Source organism: Phodopus roborovskii, unplaced genomic scaffold, assembly GCF_943737965.1.
Source record: "Phodopus roborovskii unplaced genomic scaffold, PHOROB, whole genome shotgun sequence".
Lineage (NCBI taxonomy): Eukaryota > Metazoa > Chordata > Mammalia > Rodentia > Cricetidae > Phodopus > Phodopus roborovskii.
The window spans coordinates 12,758,391-12,777,814 of record NW_026126516.1 but is presented as its reverse complement, the minus strand read 5'-3'; the positions used below and the strand labels follow the sequence as shown (position 1 = coordinate 12,777,814).

General features: G+C 49.3%; 1 protein-coding gene across 1 annotated transcript in view; it reads left to right on the top strand.

Moving 5' to 3' along the window:
• Positions 1-231: 231 nt before the first annotated feature.
• The window catches only part of Brf1 (BRF1 RNA polymerase III transcription initiation factor subunit), a 44,736-nt gene continuing 25,543 nt past the window's right edge, over positions 232-19,424 (top strand). The window contains exons 1-4 of the mRNA XM_051196696.1: positions 232-654; positions 6,182-6,262; positions 10,477-10,650; positions 17,011-17,042. Of these exons, the coding sequence (XP_051052653.1) occupies positions 471-654; positions 6,182-6,262; positions 10,477-10,650; positions 17,011-17,042 (471 nt within the window). The 5' untranslated portion in view covers positions 232-470. The remainder of the gene's footprint in view (positions 655-6,181; positions 6,263-10,476; positions 10,651-17,010; positions 17,043-19,424) is intronic.

Sequence of the window (19,424 nt, the reverse complement as noted above, 5' to 3'; positions counted from 1 at the left end):
CTCTTGGGACTCTTCCCAGACTCCGCCCACAGCCCCAGCCGCGACACCCTAAGCCCCGCCCCCGGACCAGGCCCCGCCCACAGCCCCGTCTCCTCCCCAGGCCCCGCCCACGGCCCTTGTCCTCTCTGCTCTGCTAGCTCGCAGCCCGCGAGGCCCGCGAGCCCGGGTCTGGAGCGTCCCTTCAGACGGGCGGGAGTAATGGCGGTTCGCGCCCAGCGTCCCGGCGACGACGACGACGACGACGCGTCCTGAGTCCCTTCCTCGGTCCCGCGGCGCGGCAGTTGGAGGCGGCGCGGCCCGGGCGCGCGTGGCGAATCTGCCGGGACGAATCGGCGGGCGTGGCGCCGGCGGCCTCGCGAGAGTGCGGCTCAGACGGAGGCGGCGCGCCGGGGCTTGCGGGCTGAGGGCCGCGGGCGGAGAGCGGGCAGCGGAGCGGCGGGGGGCCGGCCGGGCCCCGCGGCGCCTCCATCATGACGGGCCGCGTCTGCCGCGGCTGCGGCGGCACGGACATTGAGCTGGACGCGGCGCGCGGCGACGCGGTGTGCACGGGCTGCGGCTCGGTGCTCGAGGACAACATCATCGTGTCCGAGGTGCAGTTCGTGGAGAACAGCGGCGGAGGCTCGTCGGCGGTCGGCCAGTTCGTGTCGCTGGACGGTGGGTCCTGCCGCGCGGGGCGGGGGCGGGGGCGGGGGCGGCCGCGGCCGGGAGGGCGCGAGGTGAGCGGGAAGTCGAGGCCGGGGGAAGGGGAACGTGCAGCTCATCGTCCTGCCCAGGGCCGTGGGCAGCCAGGCAGGGAAACTGAGGCAGGGCGGGACGGGCCGCCGGCTCCCGCCGCCGTGTCCCGTGCACCGACGTGAGCCCCTCCGCGGTCCTCCATGCGTCGCGGTGTGGTCCAACCGAGGCGGGCGGGCTGGGTCCCGGAGTCTGGCAGGCACGGTTTTCGGGCTCGCATCTGATGGATGCACGCTCCGTTTTCCCGGCTGTGGCCACTCTGACAGGTGTGCAGTTCCCTAAGGGCCAAGGAGGAGCTGTGCCCAGCCTCGATTCTCTGCCCAGCCCTTGTTTTTTTTTATTGGGTTGTTTCCTAACCGTTGCGTGCTGAGAGGCTGGTGAGTTTTACTTCCAAGTCCTTCTTTGTATATGTGATCCATAGAGCAGAAGTTACTCATCCTGACCTTGGTGTGTGTGTGCGCGCGCGTGTGTGATTTAAAATGTTTGTTTGGTTCATTTGTATTCTAAAAGTTATTGCTTACTCTTTAACGTGGTTTTGTTTTTATCTTCTGTATCCCAGGGATCTAACCCAGGGCCTCTGGCATACTAAGCGCTCTCCAATCCTATGCCAGTGCAGTTACGTCTTGTGGAAAATGATTTCTCGAATGTGGAGGTCGTTTTCCACACAGTTTGCTAAAAGGTGTCCTCTTTTGCTTGGTATTACCATTGTACCTTCAGCAGAGGTCACCATAGGTACCCATAGGGGTCTGTTTCTGGGCTGTGTTTTGCATACATCCTTATGCTTTGTTTACATTTTAATGCCTTGAGATCAGATATTGTGAACCATCCAGCTTTTATCTTCTTTTTTAGAACTGTAGATTTGTAGTCACTTTCCCTTCTGTTGTAGAGTGTGTTTGAGTGTGTGAGTGTGTGTGTGTGTATGTGTGTGTGAGTGTGTGTATGTGTGAGTGAGTGTGTGTGTGTATGTATGTGTGTGAGTGTGTGTATGTATGTGTGTGAGTGTGTCTGTGTGTGTGTGTGTACACGCGCACGTATCTATATGTGTTTGTGTTATGTTCTGGGACTTTGAGCCTGACTCTGCCTCCTAAGTTCTGTGATTACAAGCATGCACCGCTAGGCCCTAGTGACTGATTCTGTGGGTGCATGTGTGTGGCATGCATATGTGGGTGCGTGAGTGAGGAGGCCCAAGTTGGCATCGGGTATTCCTTGATAATTCTACACTATTTATTAAGGTGAGGTTTCTTGGTGAACTGGCTACTCTGTCAGCCTCTCTCAGATTCCCAAGTACTGGGGTTATAGGTGGCTGTCACACCTGACCAGCTTTTGTGTGAGTTCTGGGGATCTGAACTTTAGTCAGGCTTGCACAGCAAGCATTTAATTCACTGAGCCATCTCCCCAACCCGCTGTGAGTTCCAGAAGTAAGCTCACTTGGGTATTATTCTTTGGATGTGCTCGAAGATTTTTTTCATGATAGGGTCTCTCTATGTAGTCCTGGCTGTTCTGGTACTTGCTCTGTAGACCAGGCTGGCTTTGAACTCACAGAGATACCTGCTTCCCAAGTGCTGGGACTAAAGGTATGTGCTACCACATCCCTGCAATGCTCGGGAATCTTAATCTGTTACTTGGGATATTGGTTTGTAATTAACACTTGTCAGCCTTGGGTGTTAAAGTAATACACTCCTGGAACGAGTGAGCAATGTTCCGCTTACTTTCTGGAAGGGATTGTGTGCAAACAGTGCACTCTGCTCTTTTTCTCTTTCCTAGTTCCACTGTGTAACTTAGGCTGGCCTCAAACTCACGATGTTCCTGCCTCTCAGCCTTCTACCTAGCACAGATGACAGGTGTGTGCCTACTGCTTCTTGGTTCTGTCTTATTTAAATCGAGGCATACTTCTCCAGTGTAGCCAGCTGGACTTAGGGCTTTCTCTTCAGTGTCTGTCATAGCAGTGGTTGTAGTTACGTTTCAGATAGTTTATATGATTTATTTTGGAATGCAAGTTTGAGGAATGGGTCCATCTGGTTGTGGAGTTGGTGCTCTTGAGCACATGTGTGTTCTCCCTCCCTTCGAATGCTAAGCAAGTGGTCTGTCTGCCACTGAGCTTTATCCCACCCAGCCCACAGCCTAGATATCTGCAAGCTGTCCCTTGTCCTTGGACGCTGGTGTCTGTGTTTCCCTTTGTCCGTCTTGCTGGTTTACCAGTTTGGTTGATATTTCTGAAAAACATTGACTTGGGGTTGACCTTTCCCTTCTGCCTTTCCTTCCCTTTGCTATGTTTCACATGTCACACAAGTTCTTACTCTTTGTAGGTGACTTCCCAAAGGTGCCTTGAGGATGGCTGTGACAGGTTCTACCATACATTGCCTACAGCCTCCGCAATAGATGTTGATGCCTGTTGGAGTGGTAACAGTATACAGGTCATTGTGGGAGCAGACGTCTAGGGCTTCTCATGGGAAGGCACTTTTCTAGGTGCACGCATGACTTGGTGACAATGTATTATGTTCACTGTCTCCTCTAACATCAGAGAAAATAGTGTGGAGCCTGGGTAGAGTGACATCTTGCCATGTGTACTGGAAATCATACTCCAAAGCTTGAGTGGAACTCAGATGGGCTCTTAGGTTACATCAAGATCTCTCTCCAGGGAGAAGCACTCCAGCAACCAGCCGTGGTTGCCCTGGGGAACGCACTGTGGGGTCATGAATTCTTAGCTTTGGTAGAAGGTGCAGGTTATACAAGAGGGAGGTGTTAGCTGCTTTGAACAGCCATGTGGTTATCTGCCCCCTTCCCCAAATCAGCATGACCACATGGGCAGGAAACAGATGACTTGTCCCATTTCCTGCCCTCATAGGTCCCTGGTACTCTTTGCTCATCTTGGCTTCCTCTAGCTCCATTGTAAAGCTGTTTTCTCATTGGTGGCTGTCTTGAAGGTTCTAAACAGCTGTCTCTTTCCTATGTGTCCTTGCTTACAGCAACCTAAGCTGGACACTTAACAGTAGCTACTCTAGAATGTGTGCTTAGTACACTAAAGTGAGTGATAAGGGGCAGGAGAGTCCTGGCTATGGAAACTGAGCACCTTATACCTGTAATTAGGTTTTAGAGGACCTTTCAAGAAGCCTGTGCCCAGGGACTCAGGTTCAGATGCCAAATGTAAGGCAGCAGGTAGCTGGAGCAGTTGGGATTTGAGCTACACCATGAGAGTCTGGGCTTAGCTTTACGAGCAGGGGTGGCAGGGGAGAAACAGGGTTTCCCACACTGTACACTGCCAGCATGGGCCATGTCCTTTGGGGCTCTCTGTCAGTTAATGGTGACCCCGTGCTTCTCCTTCCCAAGACTTGAGACCTCTCAGGATGCTTGTTGCAGAGAGAGCTCCTTCACCAAGCAACCTGTGCCTCCTGCCTCCTCAGGGTTCATCCTCCCCTGTCCTGGGAGCAGCAAACCTTGTTAGTAGAATGGAAGTACTCCCTGAGGTTCCAATAATCAGAATTACTTATGGTGTTTGCAGTTGGACCCAGGGCCTCATGCACTGGGCACATACTCCCCAGCCCACTAGTCAGAGCTTAACTTTTTGGTTTTTTGAAGCAGGGTTTCTCTGTGGCTTTGGAGCCTGTCCTAGAACTCTGTAGACCAGGCTGGCCTCAAACTCATAAATCTGCCTGCCTCTGCCTCCTGAGTGGCAGAATTGGAGGAGTGGGCCACCACCACCACTGGCTTTGTTGCTGTTTGTTTGTTTGTTTGTTTGTTTTTTGAGACAGGGTTTCTCTTTGTAACGGTTCTGCCTGTCTGCCTGTCCTGGAACTCGCTGTGTGTGTAGACCAGGCTGACCTCAAACTCACTGAGATCTGCCTGTCTGTGCCTCCCAAGTGCTGGGATTAAAGGCATGTGTGACCACCCTCAGGCTGGCCATTCTCTCTCTCTTTAAGGTGGAGGTCTTGCTATGTAGCCCAGGCTGGCCTCAAAGTCTCCAGCCTTCCATGTCAAATCGACCGTCCTGGAGACTGTAAGAGAAAGGAAGGGCAGCGCTATGGGGAGGCCTTTCTGGGCACTGAGGTCTCTCGGCCTTCTTCCTAGGTCTAGAGCACCAGGTGAGGGGGCATTGCCTGGTCCAAAGCCCATCCAGTCTGTTTCTATCCGTGCTATTTTGGATTCAACCCTTTCTGCCTTTTGCTAAGTCAGAGGTTCTTCCCCCAGTGGCCTGTGAGTGTGTGTTCCTTCTCCATTGTCCACAAGGGGGCAGACTCTGCCAAGCTCATCTATGCTCTACTTTTTTTTTTTTTCCCCCAGAAACTTGTAGAAAGAATGTCTGCTGACCATAGTAGTACATATCTATAGTCTGAGCACTTGGGAGGCTGAGTTCTAGATCAGACTTTGCTAATAGTGAAACCTTGTCTGGAGGAAGGAAGGAAAGCAAAATACCCAGTGTTTTTAGAAGTTGAGCACATCTGAAATGGGAAGATCTAGGCGAATTTGTAGTTGGCGGTTCCATCGAGAGGTCATACTTGGCTTTTCTTTAACGTGGTGTGACATTTGCTGAGTAAGTGCTTTTCACACCACATTTCCTCCGTCTCTACACACATGGAGGGGCGTCAGGAGCAAGAGTCAGAAGATGGCTCCTAGGGCCATTGCAGGTGGAACCAAGCAGAAGTGTGCAGATCCCAGTGCAGGAGGTAGGATGGAACTATGGGAGTGCCAGTGATTGGTGGCTTTGCAGTGTGCTTTGTGGAGCTGGAGTGGAGGAGTGCAGTGAGCATTCATCTGAGGAGTGCAGTGAGCATTCATCTGACATCTCTGTGGGTGGGGGTTGGGGAATAACAGGAATGAGGCTAGGTCTTGCTATGTATGCCCCATTGGCCTGTAGCCCTTGACCCATGTGCCTTAGCCTTCTGATTATACTATGCTCAGCCTGGCTAATGCCACTATTCTTTTTAAATGTAATTTAAGTTTTTTTTAAGATCTTATTTTTATTATTCTAATCATGTGTCCTCTGTGTGTGGGGTGTACACATTAGTGCAGGGGCCCCAGTGGCAGAGGTGTTGGCTTCCCCTGGAACTGGAGTCACAGGTGGTTAAGAACTACCTGACTGGGAACCTATCTGAATTCTCTTTAAGAGCAGTACTTGTTCATAACTGCTGAGCCACCTCTCCAGATCCCATGTGGACTTGTATAGAAGCATATATCCACTAATTATATTTGTTTAAGGGGGGCATTATGGTCCATGTGTGAAGAAGACAACTTGAGGAATCAGTTCTTCCTTCTTCTGTGTGGGTCCTGGTCATCAGGCGTGCAGACAAGAGCTCTTAGCCCCTCAGCCATTTCGTCAGTCCCTATTTTTTCTTTGGTAAAGGTTTGGGATGCCTGTACACTAGGCAGAGGAAAGTCTTCTACTTGGCCTGCTGCTCTCCGTGTTGGGGCTTTCTCTATTAGGCTCTGGCTAACCTATTTTTTATATTTCTAGGTGCTGGCAAAACCCCAACCCTAGGTGGTGGATTCCATGTGAACTTGGGAAAAGAGTCAAGAGCACAGACCCTACAGAATGGTATTTCCTGCTTCAATGTTGCTGGCTGTGGGGTGGGACAGAGGAGGGAGATGGGACAGGATATGGGGTGAGGTCAGACCAGACCAGTCCTCAGTGTTCCTGCTGCTGTGGAGTGTCCACTCTGTCCACCCTGTGTCCACCCTGTGTCTACCCTGTGTCCTGCTGCTCTTTGCTGCCCTCAGAGGGTCCATCGCTCTGGGAGGAATATGTCCTAAGTGTATTCCTTCTTTTAGTCACTCTGCAGCTCCTACTAGGCCCCTCAGTGAAGGGCCCCCAGATGGTAATAGCCCATAGCTGTCGGTTCCTGGCTAGAGATAGACATAGAATCAGCAAGTCTACAGCCATTTGACCTGGCAGAAGTGACATTTTATTGTTTATGAAAGCATCAGTTCACAACAAAGAAGAGAAATATCTGTTTTGATCCTTTGCTTGTTTTTAATTTGATTAGGTTGTTTGCCTTTATTGAATTGAAAAAGGTTTTATATATATATATTTTAGCTACAGTGTTTATTGTTCTGGGTTTTTTGTTTTGTGTTGTGTGAGTCAGGGTCTCTATGTAGTCTTAGCTGTCCTGGAATGCTCTATGTAGACCAGGCTGGCCTTGAAGTCACAGAGATCTGCCTGCCTCTGCCTCCCAAGTTCTGGGATTAAGGCCATGCACCAGTATACCTGGTTTAGCTACAAGTCTTAAAACAAATTCTCTCTCTCTCTCTCTCTCTCTCTCTCTCTCTCTCTCTCTCTCTCTCTGTGTGTGTGTGTGTGTGTGTGTGTGTTTACTTATTTATATGTGTGTGCTTATCATGGCACATTGGACAGCTTGCAGGAGATGGTTCTCTCCTTCCACTGTGTGAGTTCTGTAGACAGAACTCAGATCACCCACCTTGGCAGCAAGAACCTTTACCTACTGAACCATCTTGTCACCCTCCTGTGAGTCTTTCACCAGATACATGTTATAGAAAAATTTCTCCTGTTCCATGAGCTGTTTTTTCATTCCTTATTTTTTTTTTCTTGTTACTTGCTGGTATAAAAGAAGATTTATTTTATCTGCATGTATGTATGTGCACCATGCATGTGTCTGGTGTTCTGGAAGGTCAGAAGAGGGTTTCAGACCTGGAACTGGACTTAAAGATAGTTGTGAGTTACCATGTAGGAACTAGGAACTGAACCTAGGTCCTTGCCAGACCAGTAAACACTTTTAACAGCTGAACCTTCTTTCCACACCTTGGTGGTATCCTTTAAGGCACGTTTTTTTTTTTTTTTTTTTTTTTTTTTCATTCTGATGGTGTCTGGCTTATCTCATGCCTTACCTGGTCAGTTACTGGTTCTTGGGGGCCGGGGAGACTCCAGTAGAGCATATGAAAAGCTGAGCATGGGGTATGAACCTCACCCCATCCCGCACTGAAGAAGCAGAGACAGGTAGAGCCCAGGGCCTCGGTGGACGGACAGACAGACGGACAGTCAGCCAGTGAAAGACTGCATCTCAAAAGATAGGAGCTGAGTGACAGGGTGCCCACCCAGTGTCTGCCTCTGGCCTCACAGGTGGAGAGACTGGGTCCAGCTTCCATGTTGTGTGTGCATGCCCAGCATTTCTGTGGAAAGTCTATTTTCCAATTAACTCTGCTGGGAAGTGTATATGCTTCTTAGAACTCTTTCTTAGGAGTGCTGTGTTGATTAGTCTGAGTCTCTTGAATCAATCTATGTTGCCTGCCTGCCTCCCTTCCTCCCTCCCTCCCTCCCTTCCTTCCTTCCTTCCCTCCCTCCCTCCTTCCCTCCCTCCGTTCATCTGCCCCTCCCTCCCTCCCTTCTCTTTTTTGAGACAGAGTCTGTTGCTTTTCCTAAGTTGGTCTGTAAGTCTGTGAAGACTCAGGAGCCAAATACTGGGTGAAACCCTTATAGGTCAAAGAAGTGACAGAGGAGTGCCCAGCCGACCTTCCCTCCACACTTCCCTACTCTTGACCTTGCTTCTCTATCCTTACCCTGGTTCCTCCGGTTCTCTACGGCCAGTTCCTGTCGGCTAGTCACTGGCTCTGCCCCTTTCCATTCCATGTTAATTTTATTAACACAGTCTGTGTGGTCACAGTGCATCAACAGCAAGAGTATTGTGTAGCACAGCTGCCTGAAGCTCACAGTCCCCTCACCCAGTGCTGGGCTTACAAGGCCTGCACCACCACATCCCTTGAGTTTCAGTATGCATTTTACAGTCGGTGTAAAGGGGTCAGTGTTTTGCTCTTAGAAATGATGCTAGTAAGTGTGTCATTTGCTGTTTTGTATCTACTACATCAGTCATATGGATTCTCTTTGTGAGGTGTGGGGCTTGAAAATAGGTCTAACCTTGAGCAGGGTACCCTAGAGAAGAAATGTCTTACCTGCATTGTGGAATTTTCCAAACACTAGATAACTTGTGGGTCTCAGGATCCAGCTCAGTGTCTACAGACTGTTACTGTCAGCTTTCGGGCCCAGAGTAACCTTTTGTTCTGCCTCTCTCTGGTGTGCTACTACTGTGTGCTAATAAGAGGAGCCAATTTTTATACAGTTGGTCAGGTGTTGGCCATGCCCTGAAATGGGCTATTGTTATTGTTGGCTGTGAGTACTGTGCTAGCCCTCAGTGCTTATCAAAGAGCCAGAGAAGCCAGTATTTAATATTTTGTGGGTGAGTTAGAGGTTGCCTACAGTGTCAGAGGGGGAACAGAGTTGGGGTCCTGAAGATGCTAGTGGGCCTAGAATCTCTGGTGATGGCTCTTGCCATCTACATGTGTTTGCGTATTCTAGGGTGTATCTCATGTCTGCAGGGTCCTCTCTATCCCTGGTGTCACCCATAGGTCTACACTGAGGGCTAATGTCAGCAGCTCTCCCACAGACCTACACCACTGGACTCTGGGATTCTTTGCTCTGTGTTTACATGTGTATATGGAGATCCTGAGTCTCCTGCCTACAGCACAGTGCATCTACACAGACACAGCCTCCTGGCTACAGGGGCTTCTGCAGACCCTAGAAGGTCCTGATGCCCTCCATCCCCCTTTTCCATTGCTTCTCCTTTGCAGGTGTGCAGGCAGGGGACGCTCACTAGGCTGACTGTTAGCCTGGCCAAGCAGCTGGCTCTTGGAGAGAAGCCTGGCCAGGACTGGACTAGGCAGAGAGGCCATTCTGGGAAGGATCTGGCAGATGGCTGAGTCTTGTCTGTTAGGGCAGAGGTGGCACTTGGCACATAGCTGTAGGAGACCCACTTCTTCCGGACACTCCAGGCCTTAGGGACTCTCCAAGAGAGACGTACCACTGTGATGTGTGCTGCTCCAAACTGAAGTGCATGGGAAAACCAGGGAACTTAATTTTTTGGTGTTCATAATGAAAATTGACTGGAATGTACAAAGTGAGTTAAAAAAAAAAAAAAAAAACTTAGGAAAAAGGTAAATCTATCTATCTATCAATCTATTTTTTGGGGGTTGCCAGGTATTGAACCTAAGGCCTTGTATGTTCTAAGCTAATTCTCTACCACTGAGCTCCATCTCCAACCCTCATTAAAAAAACAATTTCATGTATATGGATGTTTTGCTTGCATGTATATCTGTGTGCCGTGTTGGTGCGGGAAATCAAATCTGGGTTATTTGGAAGAATAGCCAATTCTCTTAGCCTCTAAGCCATCTCTTCTGCCTACTTTACTTTTTTTCTCCTCCCTTCCTTCCTTTTCTTTTTCTTCTTTTTCTTTTTTTTAATGTGACAGAGTTTCTTTGTGTAGTCTTGGCTGTCCTGGAACTTACTCTGTAGACCAGGCTGGCCTCTAACTCAAAGAGATCCACCTGCCTCTGTCTCCTGAGTGTTGGGATTAAAGGTGTGCACCAACAACATCCAGCCTGTTTTACTTTTTAAGAGATGGTCTCACCAAGTTTCCCAGGCTGACTTTGAACTCATTCTATAGCCTAGACCTGTCCTTTTTGTTTGTTTGTTCAAGACAGGGTCTCTAAGTAGAACTCATTGTGCAGATCAAGCTGGCTTCAAACTCAGAGATCTGCCTGCCTCTGCTAAGATTAAAGGTGTGTGCCATCGTGCCTGGCCCAGGCTGGTCTTGAAACTATGATCTTGCCTCAGTCTCCCAAGTAGGTGAAACTACATGTCTACACTAATGGGCTTTGCTCACATCTTAAACTGTAAGGTGCTCTTGTGATACTTAATTTTAGACTGAAAGCTGTGAGTAAGGGCCATCCTATATTCTGTCCTAGGTCGGCGCCACATCCACCACTTGGGGAGCCAGCTGCAGCTGAACCAGCACTGCCTGGACACAGCTTTCAACTTCTTCAAGATGGCTGTAAGCAAGCACCTGACCCGAGGGCGGAAAATGGCCCATGTGATTGCTGCCTGCCTCTACTTGGTTTGCCGAACTGAAGGCACACCTCGTATCCTTTGTTGTGGAAGCCCCATTTTGGTTCTTGGGTGATTACTCAAATGTTGATTCAGGAGTTGCGGGAGTTTGCTATTGGTTGGTGTTACCAACAGTTCCCTTATTGGATGTCTGATCTCAGCTGATGCAGGGTTTCCAATCATGACCACAATTAACTCTTCAAAAGGAAAACATTTAATTGGGGCTGACTTACAGGTTCAGAAGTTTAGTCCATTACCATCATGGCAGGGAGCGTGGTAGCACAGAGGCAGACACCTCTGGGAATTCTAAACCTGGACCGGTCGGCAGCAGGAAGAGAGAGTGACCCTGGGCCTGGCTTGAGGTTCTGAAACCTCAAAGCCCACCCCCAGGGACACACTTCCTCCAGAAAGGCCGTACCTGTTCTAACAAGGCCACACCTCCAGTAATGCCCCTCCCTGAATCTGGGGGCCATTTTGAGTCAGACCACCTCAGCTGCCAAGGTGGGCGTATTCAGGCTGGACTGTTAAGTCCCTGTCGCTTTTGGATGGCAGAGGAGGGGCACAGCTCACGACTTCTGGCTTCCCTGCCCATTTTAGCTTTGTTGAGGTTCCAGGTCTGGCTCTCCTGTACGCTTCCCAGCACCAGGCTCTGTAGGCAGCACATTGATCAAGGATCCCATCTTTTGTCCTGCAGAATCTTCTGTCAATATCTTATCTCCAGCTTCCTCTGGTGCCATCTGCCACACACTCCTATGGTGTATGTACTGCTTAGTTTCTTCTCTCCATCATTCCTGGGACTTGGTGTGCTGCTGTCTCGCTAAGCACTAGGCATCTTCTCTAGTTGAGCCCTCTCTCTGGTCACCTCCCACCTTGAACTTGTTAGTTCACTTGCTTTCTGCTTGTTTCTGTTTTGTTTGCTCTACCTGTCCCACCAGGCTCTTAAGTAATCTTTGTTTCCTTTCCGTTCATCTGTTCACCCTTTTGGTTTGAGGTCGTTCTTAGACTTTTTCTTTTAACCCAGTCCTTTTATTTTCCATGTTGTGGGGCCACATGTGGGGTGAACAGGGTCATTTGTAAGTTTCAGTTCTCTCCTACCAGGATCCAGAGATCAAATTGAGGTTGTCAAGTTTGGTGGCAAGCACCTTTCCCCACTGAATTATCTCCTTGGGTCTTTCACTGAAGCTACTTTTCTGTCCTCTGTGCTGTGCTCTGCAGTGGTACCTGGCTTTCCTACTTGAGCTGGCACAGCTGACCTTGGTAGGAGACAGAGCCTCTATCAGACCATGAGCAGATGATTAATTGTGCTTGGGCTGCTGTCCCCTGAGCCATAAGGATGCTAGTCTGCACAGATGTATTTAGATACCCAGAACTTGAAATGTGAGGGTAGCTGCCTTGGCAAGTGACTACGTTGTCTCCAGGACCATCTCCAAAGGTCTGAGCACAGAGTGGTGTCCTATGGCTTCCACCTAGTCCTGTAGTTGGGAGAGGCAAATAAATATCAGGAGTGGATCTGAGTGGGAACATCTCAGTGTCTGCCACAGCAGACCTAGCAAGGACAGACCACAGGGCGGAGCAGGCAGAGGCAGGTGTGTAGTATCTCTGGGTCTGATGGGAGGCTCAGTTATCAACGCAGAGGCTTCAAGAAGGCATGTCGGCAGCGCCACGCTGTACAGATGTTCTGGTACAGGTGTTGATGTGTCAGTTGCACAGTTGAACAGGAGATTGCTGGGGCAGTGCGAGACCAGTCCTCCAGGGAGGTGGAGTAAGGGAGCTTGTCAGCAGGTACCGTCCAGAGCATCTGTTCTGTTAGTGTCTGTGGACAGTGTCCTGAGGCCTGCGGTAACTCAAGCCATTGCAGGCCCTGTTCAGTCCGTATGTTGAACCTAGGAAGCTGTGAAGAATGTCCTTAGCTCCTCTAGCTCCTGAGTCAGAAAGACAGAGTTGAAAGCTCTGAGCTCTGAGCCTAGTTCTCTTTCATTGTCCCGGTGCAGGGGCCCAGGGCAGTATGCACTGGGCGCCTCTGTCACCAGGAGCTGTAGGCCCTGACTGTCTGGGTTTTAATCCTGCCTCTGCCCCAGAGTTTGGTAACCTTGGTTCTTAGTCTGTTCCTTTTTCAGGGAAATGGGGAAGGGAAGGGAAAGCCTATGCCTTCGTGTCATCACGTTAGCAGAAAGCAGGCCTCAGGAGTTTGTAGACAGCAGGGACAAGTGTCAGTGCTGTGAGGAGGCGGGTTTCAGGGTGGACAGTGTGCACCAGGGGAACATGGGGAACCAGCTGCAACCTTCTATAGACAGCAGGTATTAGTGTGTAGACAGGGCTTTCAGGGCTATGTAGAGAACAGAAAGCAAGTGTCCTTCAGACAGTAGGTGTCGGTGTTGTACAGACAGCAGCCCTCAGTGTTGTTAGGCAGCAGGTGTGGAGAGCCCTGTGGGGCTTGCTCACCCTGGTTGCAGATGGGGAGCTCAGCCTGGCTTGCTGCTTGCTCGGTTTGCCTGACAGCATCCTAAGGGCTCCTGCCCTAGGGTGCTGGATGGTACAGGAGGGTCCAGGGGTGTGGGAAGTGGGCTATGGTGAGTGCTAGGCCAGTGTTTCTTTTCAGGCAGTTTTTTTCTTGGTATCCTGTAATGGCAGTGTTAGTTGGATGGTTGGTTTCCCACTGATCCGTTCATCTGCTGATTGTTATGGACACAAATTTTTGTTGTTCTTGTTGTCAGACTGCACATAGAAGGACCATTTCTCTTGTTTCTGTCTTTGGATATCTACAGATACATTTCTTATGTGAGGCGTGGAGATACAGCTTCATGAGAGGCTGAGGCAAGGGTCTCAAGGTCAGGATCAGCCTGGATTTTAGCATGAGTTCAAGAATAGTCTAGGTGTCCTAGTTAGGCTTTCTTTGGCAGTGACCCAACACCATGACCACTGAAAGAAGTCAGGACAGGAACTCAAACAGGGAAGGAACCTGGAGGCAGGAGCTGATGCAGAGGCCATGGAGGATGCTGCTTACTGGTTTATTTCCCATGCCTTGCTAGCCCACCATCTTACAGAACCAGGACCAACAGCCAAAGGATGGTACCACCCACCGTGTGTGGGCTGGGCCCTCCCCTATTGATCACTAATTGAAAAAATGCTTTACAAGTGGGTCTCAAGGAGGCATTTCCTCAGCTGAGGCTCCTTCCTCTCTGATGACTCTAGTTTGTGTCAAGTTGATAGACAAAACCAGACAGTACTGTAGCTTAAATTCAAAGACACAGGGGATAGGGATTTAGCTTTGTAGTAGAGAGCTGTATGTCCCAGGTCCAAGCTCCCATGCTATAAGGAAGAAAGTAAGGAGTAGGAAGAAAAAATTGATTCCATGTTTGTTCTAGTTGTGCTTCATTTAAATCTCTAGACTTTAACCCTATGGAGAATCTCAGTGTGAATCAGATCTTGTCTGCAAAGGTTTTCACCAAGCACAGCCAGCCAGATGTTGTGGTTGGCCATTAGCCTGCTGTTTACAGAGCAACTGATCCTGACCTCCAGCACTAACTGCATTGGGCCAGGTTGGTGTGGTGGCATTTTCAGACTTTGTCAACGCTACGGATGGCCTGAGGGAGTCCCAGGCCTCTTCCAGGTCTCCACAAAGTCCAGCCTGTAGCTGCTTTTCATTTTCCACTCGCTCTTTGCTGTGTTTATGCTTCTCCTCAACAATTGGAGCTAGAGACTTGCTGAACACGAGTACCACCTGTCAGAATAGGGTAGGGCACAGATGGGGTCACAAAGTAGTCCTATCCCTTGGAATTTGGGTTCTCACATGCTCATGGCTCTGGTCAGACCTTGACTTTTCTCTTGACTTTTATGAAACTCCAGCACCTGTATTAGAATCACAGCTTTATCAAAGGGGGTTAGGAGGATACAGTACCTCTAGACATTATTTGGAGGACCTTCGTACATATTTGCGGCCAACTGGGTGAGTTTTCTTACCAAGGAAAGCAGTCACTTTGACTGAAAGTTGAATTCCAGTCTGCTTTAAAATTATATAAAAATTTCCCCATAGCTTTATTGTGAATGGTTTCCAAACACCACAGAGTTAAAGTAATTGTACTCTCCCATGAACAATCTGTGGTTTTTGCTCCACCCCAGCCACCTCCTCCTCCCATCAGCTTTCTGTCCCTTAGTATCTTATTTTTGACACAGTTCAAAGCAAGCAGTAGGGCTCTGCCCACACCACTGCCCAAGTCTTGCAGAAAGACAAGCTTAGATCTGGAAGTAAAACTGACAAAAAAAGAAAAAAAGAAAAAAAAAAAAAAAAAACCACATAGGTCTTCCTTTACTACTTGTTAAGGTCTGAGAAATGTATACACTTGTTGCTGACCTTCCGTCAGACCCTGCCCCTCCAGCCCCACAGGCTGCCATCATTCTTCTGTCCTCCAACTGTGGACTGCTGTCTCATTCTGGGGTGCACACAGCCTAAGCCCTTTGCTCCAAGTTTCTGGTCCCTTTGTGTGTGTTACGCTGCTTCCCCCCTGGTGTCACTGTATTTATAAGACAGGGTCTGCCTTCTGATGCTGGGTCCCTGGGTGGTCCCAGTTCAAGGCCATGTTGGATGGAGTTGCTGCAAGTGTACTTGTGCATGCCTCTTGTGGGTGGGTGATTTTGTCTGTCTCAGGTAAATGCACCAGACTGGAATAGCTGGGTTAGAAGTGGGCCTGTACTTGATCTTGTAAGAAACCTGCAGACTTCCCCCAAAGCTGTGCCATGTCAGGCTGAGGCTGTCTTTACCCTTATTAGCATTTGGTGTTGAGTGCCCTGGATGGGTCTCTAGGACTCCTCGTGCAGTAATGTTCTTTTCATGTGTGCATGAGCTGTTTATGTCTTTGTGAAATTTTTGCTCACAAGCTTTGCCCATGTTTTGGTCTCTATTTTATTACCTTATATCCCAGCACTTGGGAGGCAGAGGCAGGTGGATCTTGTGAATTCAAGGCCAGCCTGGTTTACAAAGCTACATAGAGAAACTCTGTCTCAAATCACCTCCCCCCAAAAAAAACAAAGAAAAAAAGAAGTCACTTTACTTCTTTAACCATTGGTTCCTTCCTAAGGTCACACTCAGGTTTTCAGGCTTGTACAGCACGTCTTTACCAGCTAAGCCATCTAAGTCCCTCCTCCCCCTATTTTTTTGAGATGGACTGTCTCTCCTAGGTCCTGAACTAGAGTTTTAAGTGATCTTGCTTCACACTCCTAAGTGTTGGAGGTACTTTTTAATTTTTGTTTTTGTTTGAGATAGTATCTCTATAGCTCTGACTGCCCCAGATGTGTAGACCAAGCTGGCCTTGAACTCACAGAGGTCCACCTGCCTCTACCTCCTAAATGCCAGGATTAAAGGCGTGCACTACCATACCTGGCCTGTTTATTATTTTATTAATTATTTTGAGATTTATTTTCTGTGTGTGTGTGTGTTTTGCCTGCATATGTCTGTGCACCATATGCATGCAGTGAATGGAGGTCAAACGAGGTGTTAGACTCTGGAACCTGAGTTATAGGTGATTGGTAGCAGCTGCCCTGTGGGCATTGAGAGCTGAACCCAGGTCCTCTGGAAGAGCAGTAGGTGCTCTTAACCACTGAGTCACTGATCCAGTCCCATCAGGCAATCCTATTATTTTATATCTTTTTTTATTCCTTTTGGTGTTTTTGAGACAGGGTTTTTCTGTGTAGCTGTCCTGGAACTCACTCTGTAGACTGGGCTGGCTTTGAACTCAGAGATTCAGCCTGCCTCTGCCTCCTCAGTGCTGGGATTAAAGGTGTGAACTACTACCGCCTGGCTGTAGCAACTGCTCTTAGTCACGGAGCCATCTCTGCAGCCTGTGTAATAATTTTTTTATGTGTAGCACTGAGGAAGGATTCACTGCCTTGTGCGTGTTAAGCAAAGTTTACCACTGGGTGGCACCTGTAGCCAGGAGCTTAACTGGACTGACAAGTGACTTGGATAGACCTCACACTAGAGCCCTAATGTCATGCTTACGCAAGGATAGAGTCCCACTAACAATGTTTGGTAGATGCCCACTGCCTTGCTATAATAACATCTGTGTCTGTCCCCTAGGAGTAGCCCTGCTGACTCTCAGAATGGTAACTTGGTGGTCCCCAGTTTGTGCCTACGGAATAGAGCTGATTAGGGGCCATTTCCATGCTCTGTCTGGACAGAAGACATTGTACAGTAGTTATCTGAAGCCCCATTCCTGTAGCTTTCTGTCCTTAAAGTAGATTCCCAGAGGTGTCCCTCGGTGCCTGGGACAGATTAGGTTCCACCGTGGCCTTTTCCTCCCTGGTCAGATGATCAGCTTGGGTCTGACAAATGAGGTCCAGCCCCCTGGGTGTGCAGTCCTGGTAGCCTCCATGCAAACACTCCTTAACTCTGGCTGCAGACATGCTTCTCGATCTCAGCGACCTGCTCCAGGTAGATCTCTTTTCTTAAGTCTTTCTTCCCTGAGTGCATTACAAGGCCACAGCCTGTGCTTCCATATTCCTGGAGGCCAATCTGTGCTAACCGCTGTAGTAGGCATCCTGTGTGTTCAGGGTGGTGAAGCTTGTGTGGCCAGAGCTTGGGGCCTCAGTAGGAGAGGGCAGCTCACAGCCACAGTATTATCCAGGGCCTGGTGGCTTAGCCTTAGAATCACTTAAGAGAACCTCGTGAAACTTAGTCTAAGACAAAGAAGATTCTTTTAAAGGGAATATTGGACACCGTTGCATGCATTTCATACTCTGGAAAACCCTCATAAGTATAGTCTATTTAGGGTCACTAGCTTTTTGGATTCAGATGAACTGTTTTTGTTTGTTTGTTTTGTTTTTGTTTTTGTTTTGCATTGCTTGTTTCTGCTTGTTTTTTAAGATCAGGTCTCCTGTAGCTCCTGCAAGCCTGGAACTGCCCCTGCCCCGCCCCCGCCCCTGTCATGCTGGGATTAAAGGCATGCGGCACAATGTCCAGCACACTGTTCACTTCTAAGTAACTGAACATCTTGAGAAGATGCACGTAGGCACCCTCAAAGGCAGTGAAGGAGAGTGGGGAATGGACTGCCCCACTGACGGTACTGTGCGAGGTGGCTGAAGTCCCCAGACCAATCCCTGAGGTCCACAGTGACACTAGGGACCAGGACCAGGAAGTAGAATGAATGCCCACAAGTTCACCCTGAAAGGAAACCCTGGTCTAGGTACTCCCAGGGACCCTGAGAGCCCATAGGCTAGGCTGCTGCTCCTGGTTGCTCATGCCTCAGTGCCTCTGAAGACAGTTAGATTTCAGTCAGGCGGTGCCCTGTATTTTTGTCCTCCCAGCTGTCTTTATAAATGGCATCTCTCAGCAGCGATTGCTGAAATATTTTTTAGTCAAGCTAAAAATAACCTGTTGGAATTGTGATAATCCATTGACTCCACCTTTGAATACGTTGTGCTCCGTTCAGAGCATGGCCACACGGCTGTTCATCTGCTCCCAGACTCCCAGAAAAGATGGGCCGGGGCAGGCGGTGCCAGCAGTAGCTTGGACTCCTCGTAAAGGGAAACAGGTGCACCAGTCATCTGGGTCACAGCTCTGGGAGTGGGAAAGCAGCCCAGCCTGCAGGATAAAAGGTGGCAGGCATGCCACCAGGAAAGGCTGAGGTCTGGCCAGCTGTGTAGTCTGGGTGGCTACAACTACTCTTCTTGGTAGGGCTGTGCTGGCAAGATGGAGTGTGAAGGGGCCTGCAGGTGAGGGCCATGGGAGGCTGTTCCTGCCCAGCAACTTCCACGGTGCGTTCTTTGGTTCCTCCGCTGTCTCCCTGCCTGAACTTAAGGCAAGACAGTTTTGCTCTGATCTGGGTGGGGCTCATGCCAGGTCAGTGAAGATCCTGGGTGGAGCTGGCTGCTTTGCAGGAGTCACAGTAGAACTGGCAGAGACCCTGAATTGAAAGCCTCACTTTTTCCTGACTCACGTACCTGCCAAAGGCAGACAGCCATGAGTCACAGGCACAGGAGAGTGAACTGTCAATGTGATGATGACCGACAGTACCTACCGATATTAGTATGCCTAGAAGAAGCCAGTACTGCAGTATACGCTTGTAGTCCCACATGCTTAAATACTATCCTACAAAGTATTCTTTTGTTTCTTTTAGATTTATTTGTATGAGCATTGCCTATATGTATATGTGTGGACTCACATGTGTCCCTGGTACCCACAGAAGCCAGAAGAGGGTGTTGGAGCCTCTAGAACTGGAGTTAGAGATGGTTGTGAGCCACCATGTGGGTGTTGGGAACTAAACCCAAGGCCTCTGCATGAGAAGCAAGGGCTCTTGACCACTGAGGTCTCTCCAGCCCCTGGGAAGTGTTAAAACTTTGAATTTACATGTGAAGTCTATTCAGTCTCTCTGTAGCAATCAGGTTTCATCCTCAAACATATCCATCTGGTTAAGATAGTGAAGGAGTTTGAGGTGGTTAGATGGAGGTCTGGGCCAGCTTTGGCCAAAGCACTGGAGTGGGGACCTGGATGTCTGTGGGAGCCTGAGAGGATGCTGCAGGAACAGAGTACTCCTTTAGGAGCACACTTGTTTGTATATTTGAATACAGACTACCTACCATATGACCTGTGCATATGATTACATCACATGCTCCCATGTTTGCAAACCACACATGATCACTCACGTGGGCCACATAGTCACACACACCACAATTTTGAAGGCGACCCTTGAAACTGCAGGAAGGTAGAATTACTTCAGGAAGTGCTCTTTGAGCCTCCAGTCCTTATGTAGACCTCGGGAAGATATCTTTGTCTAGCCAGGGTGCAGGGTGACCTCCCCCACTGCTGATTGGCTAT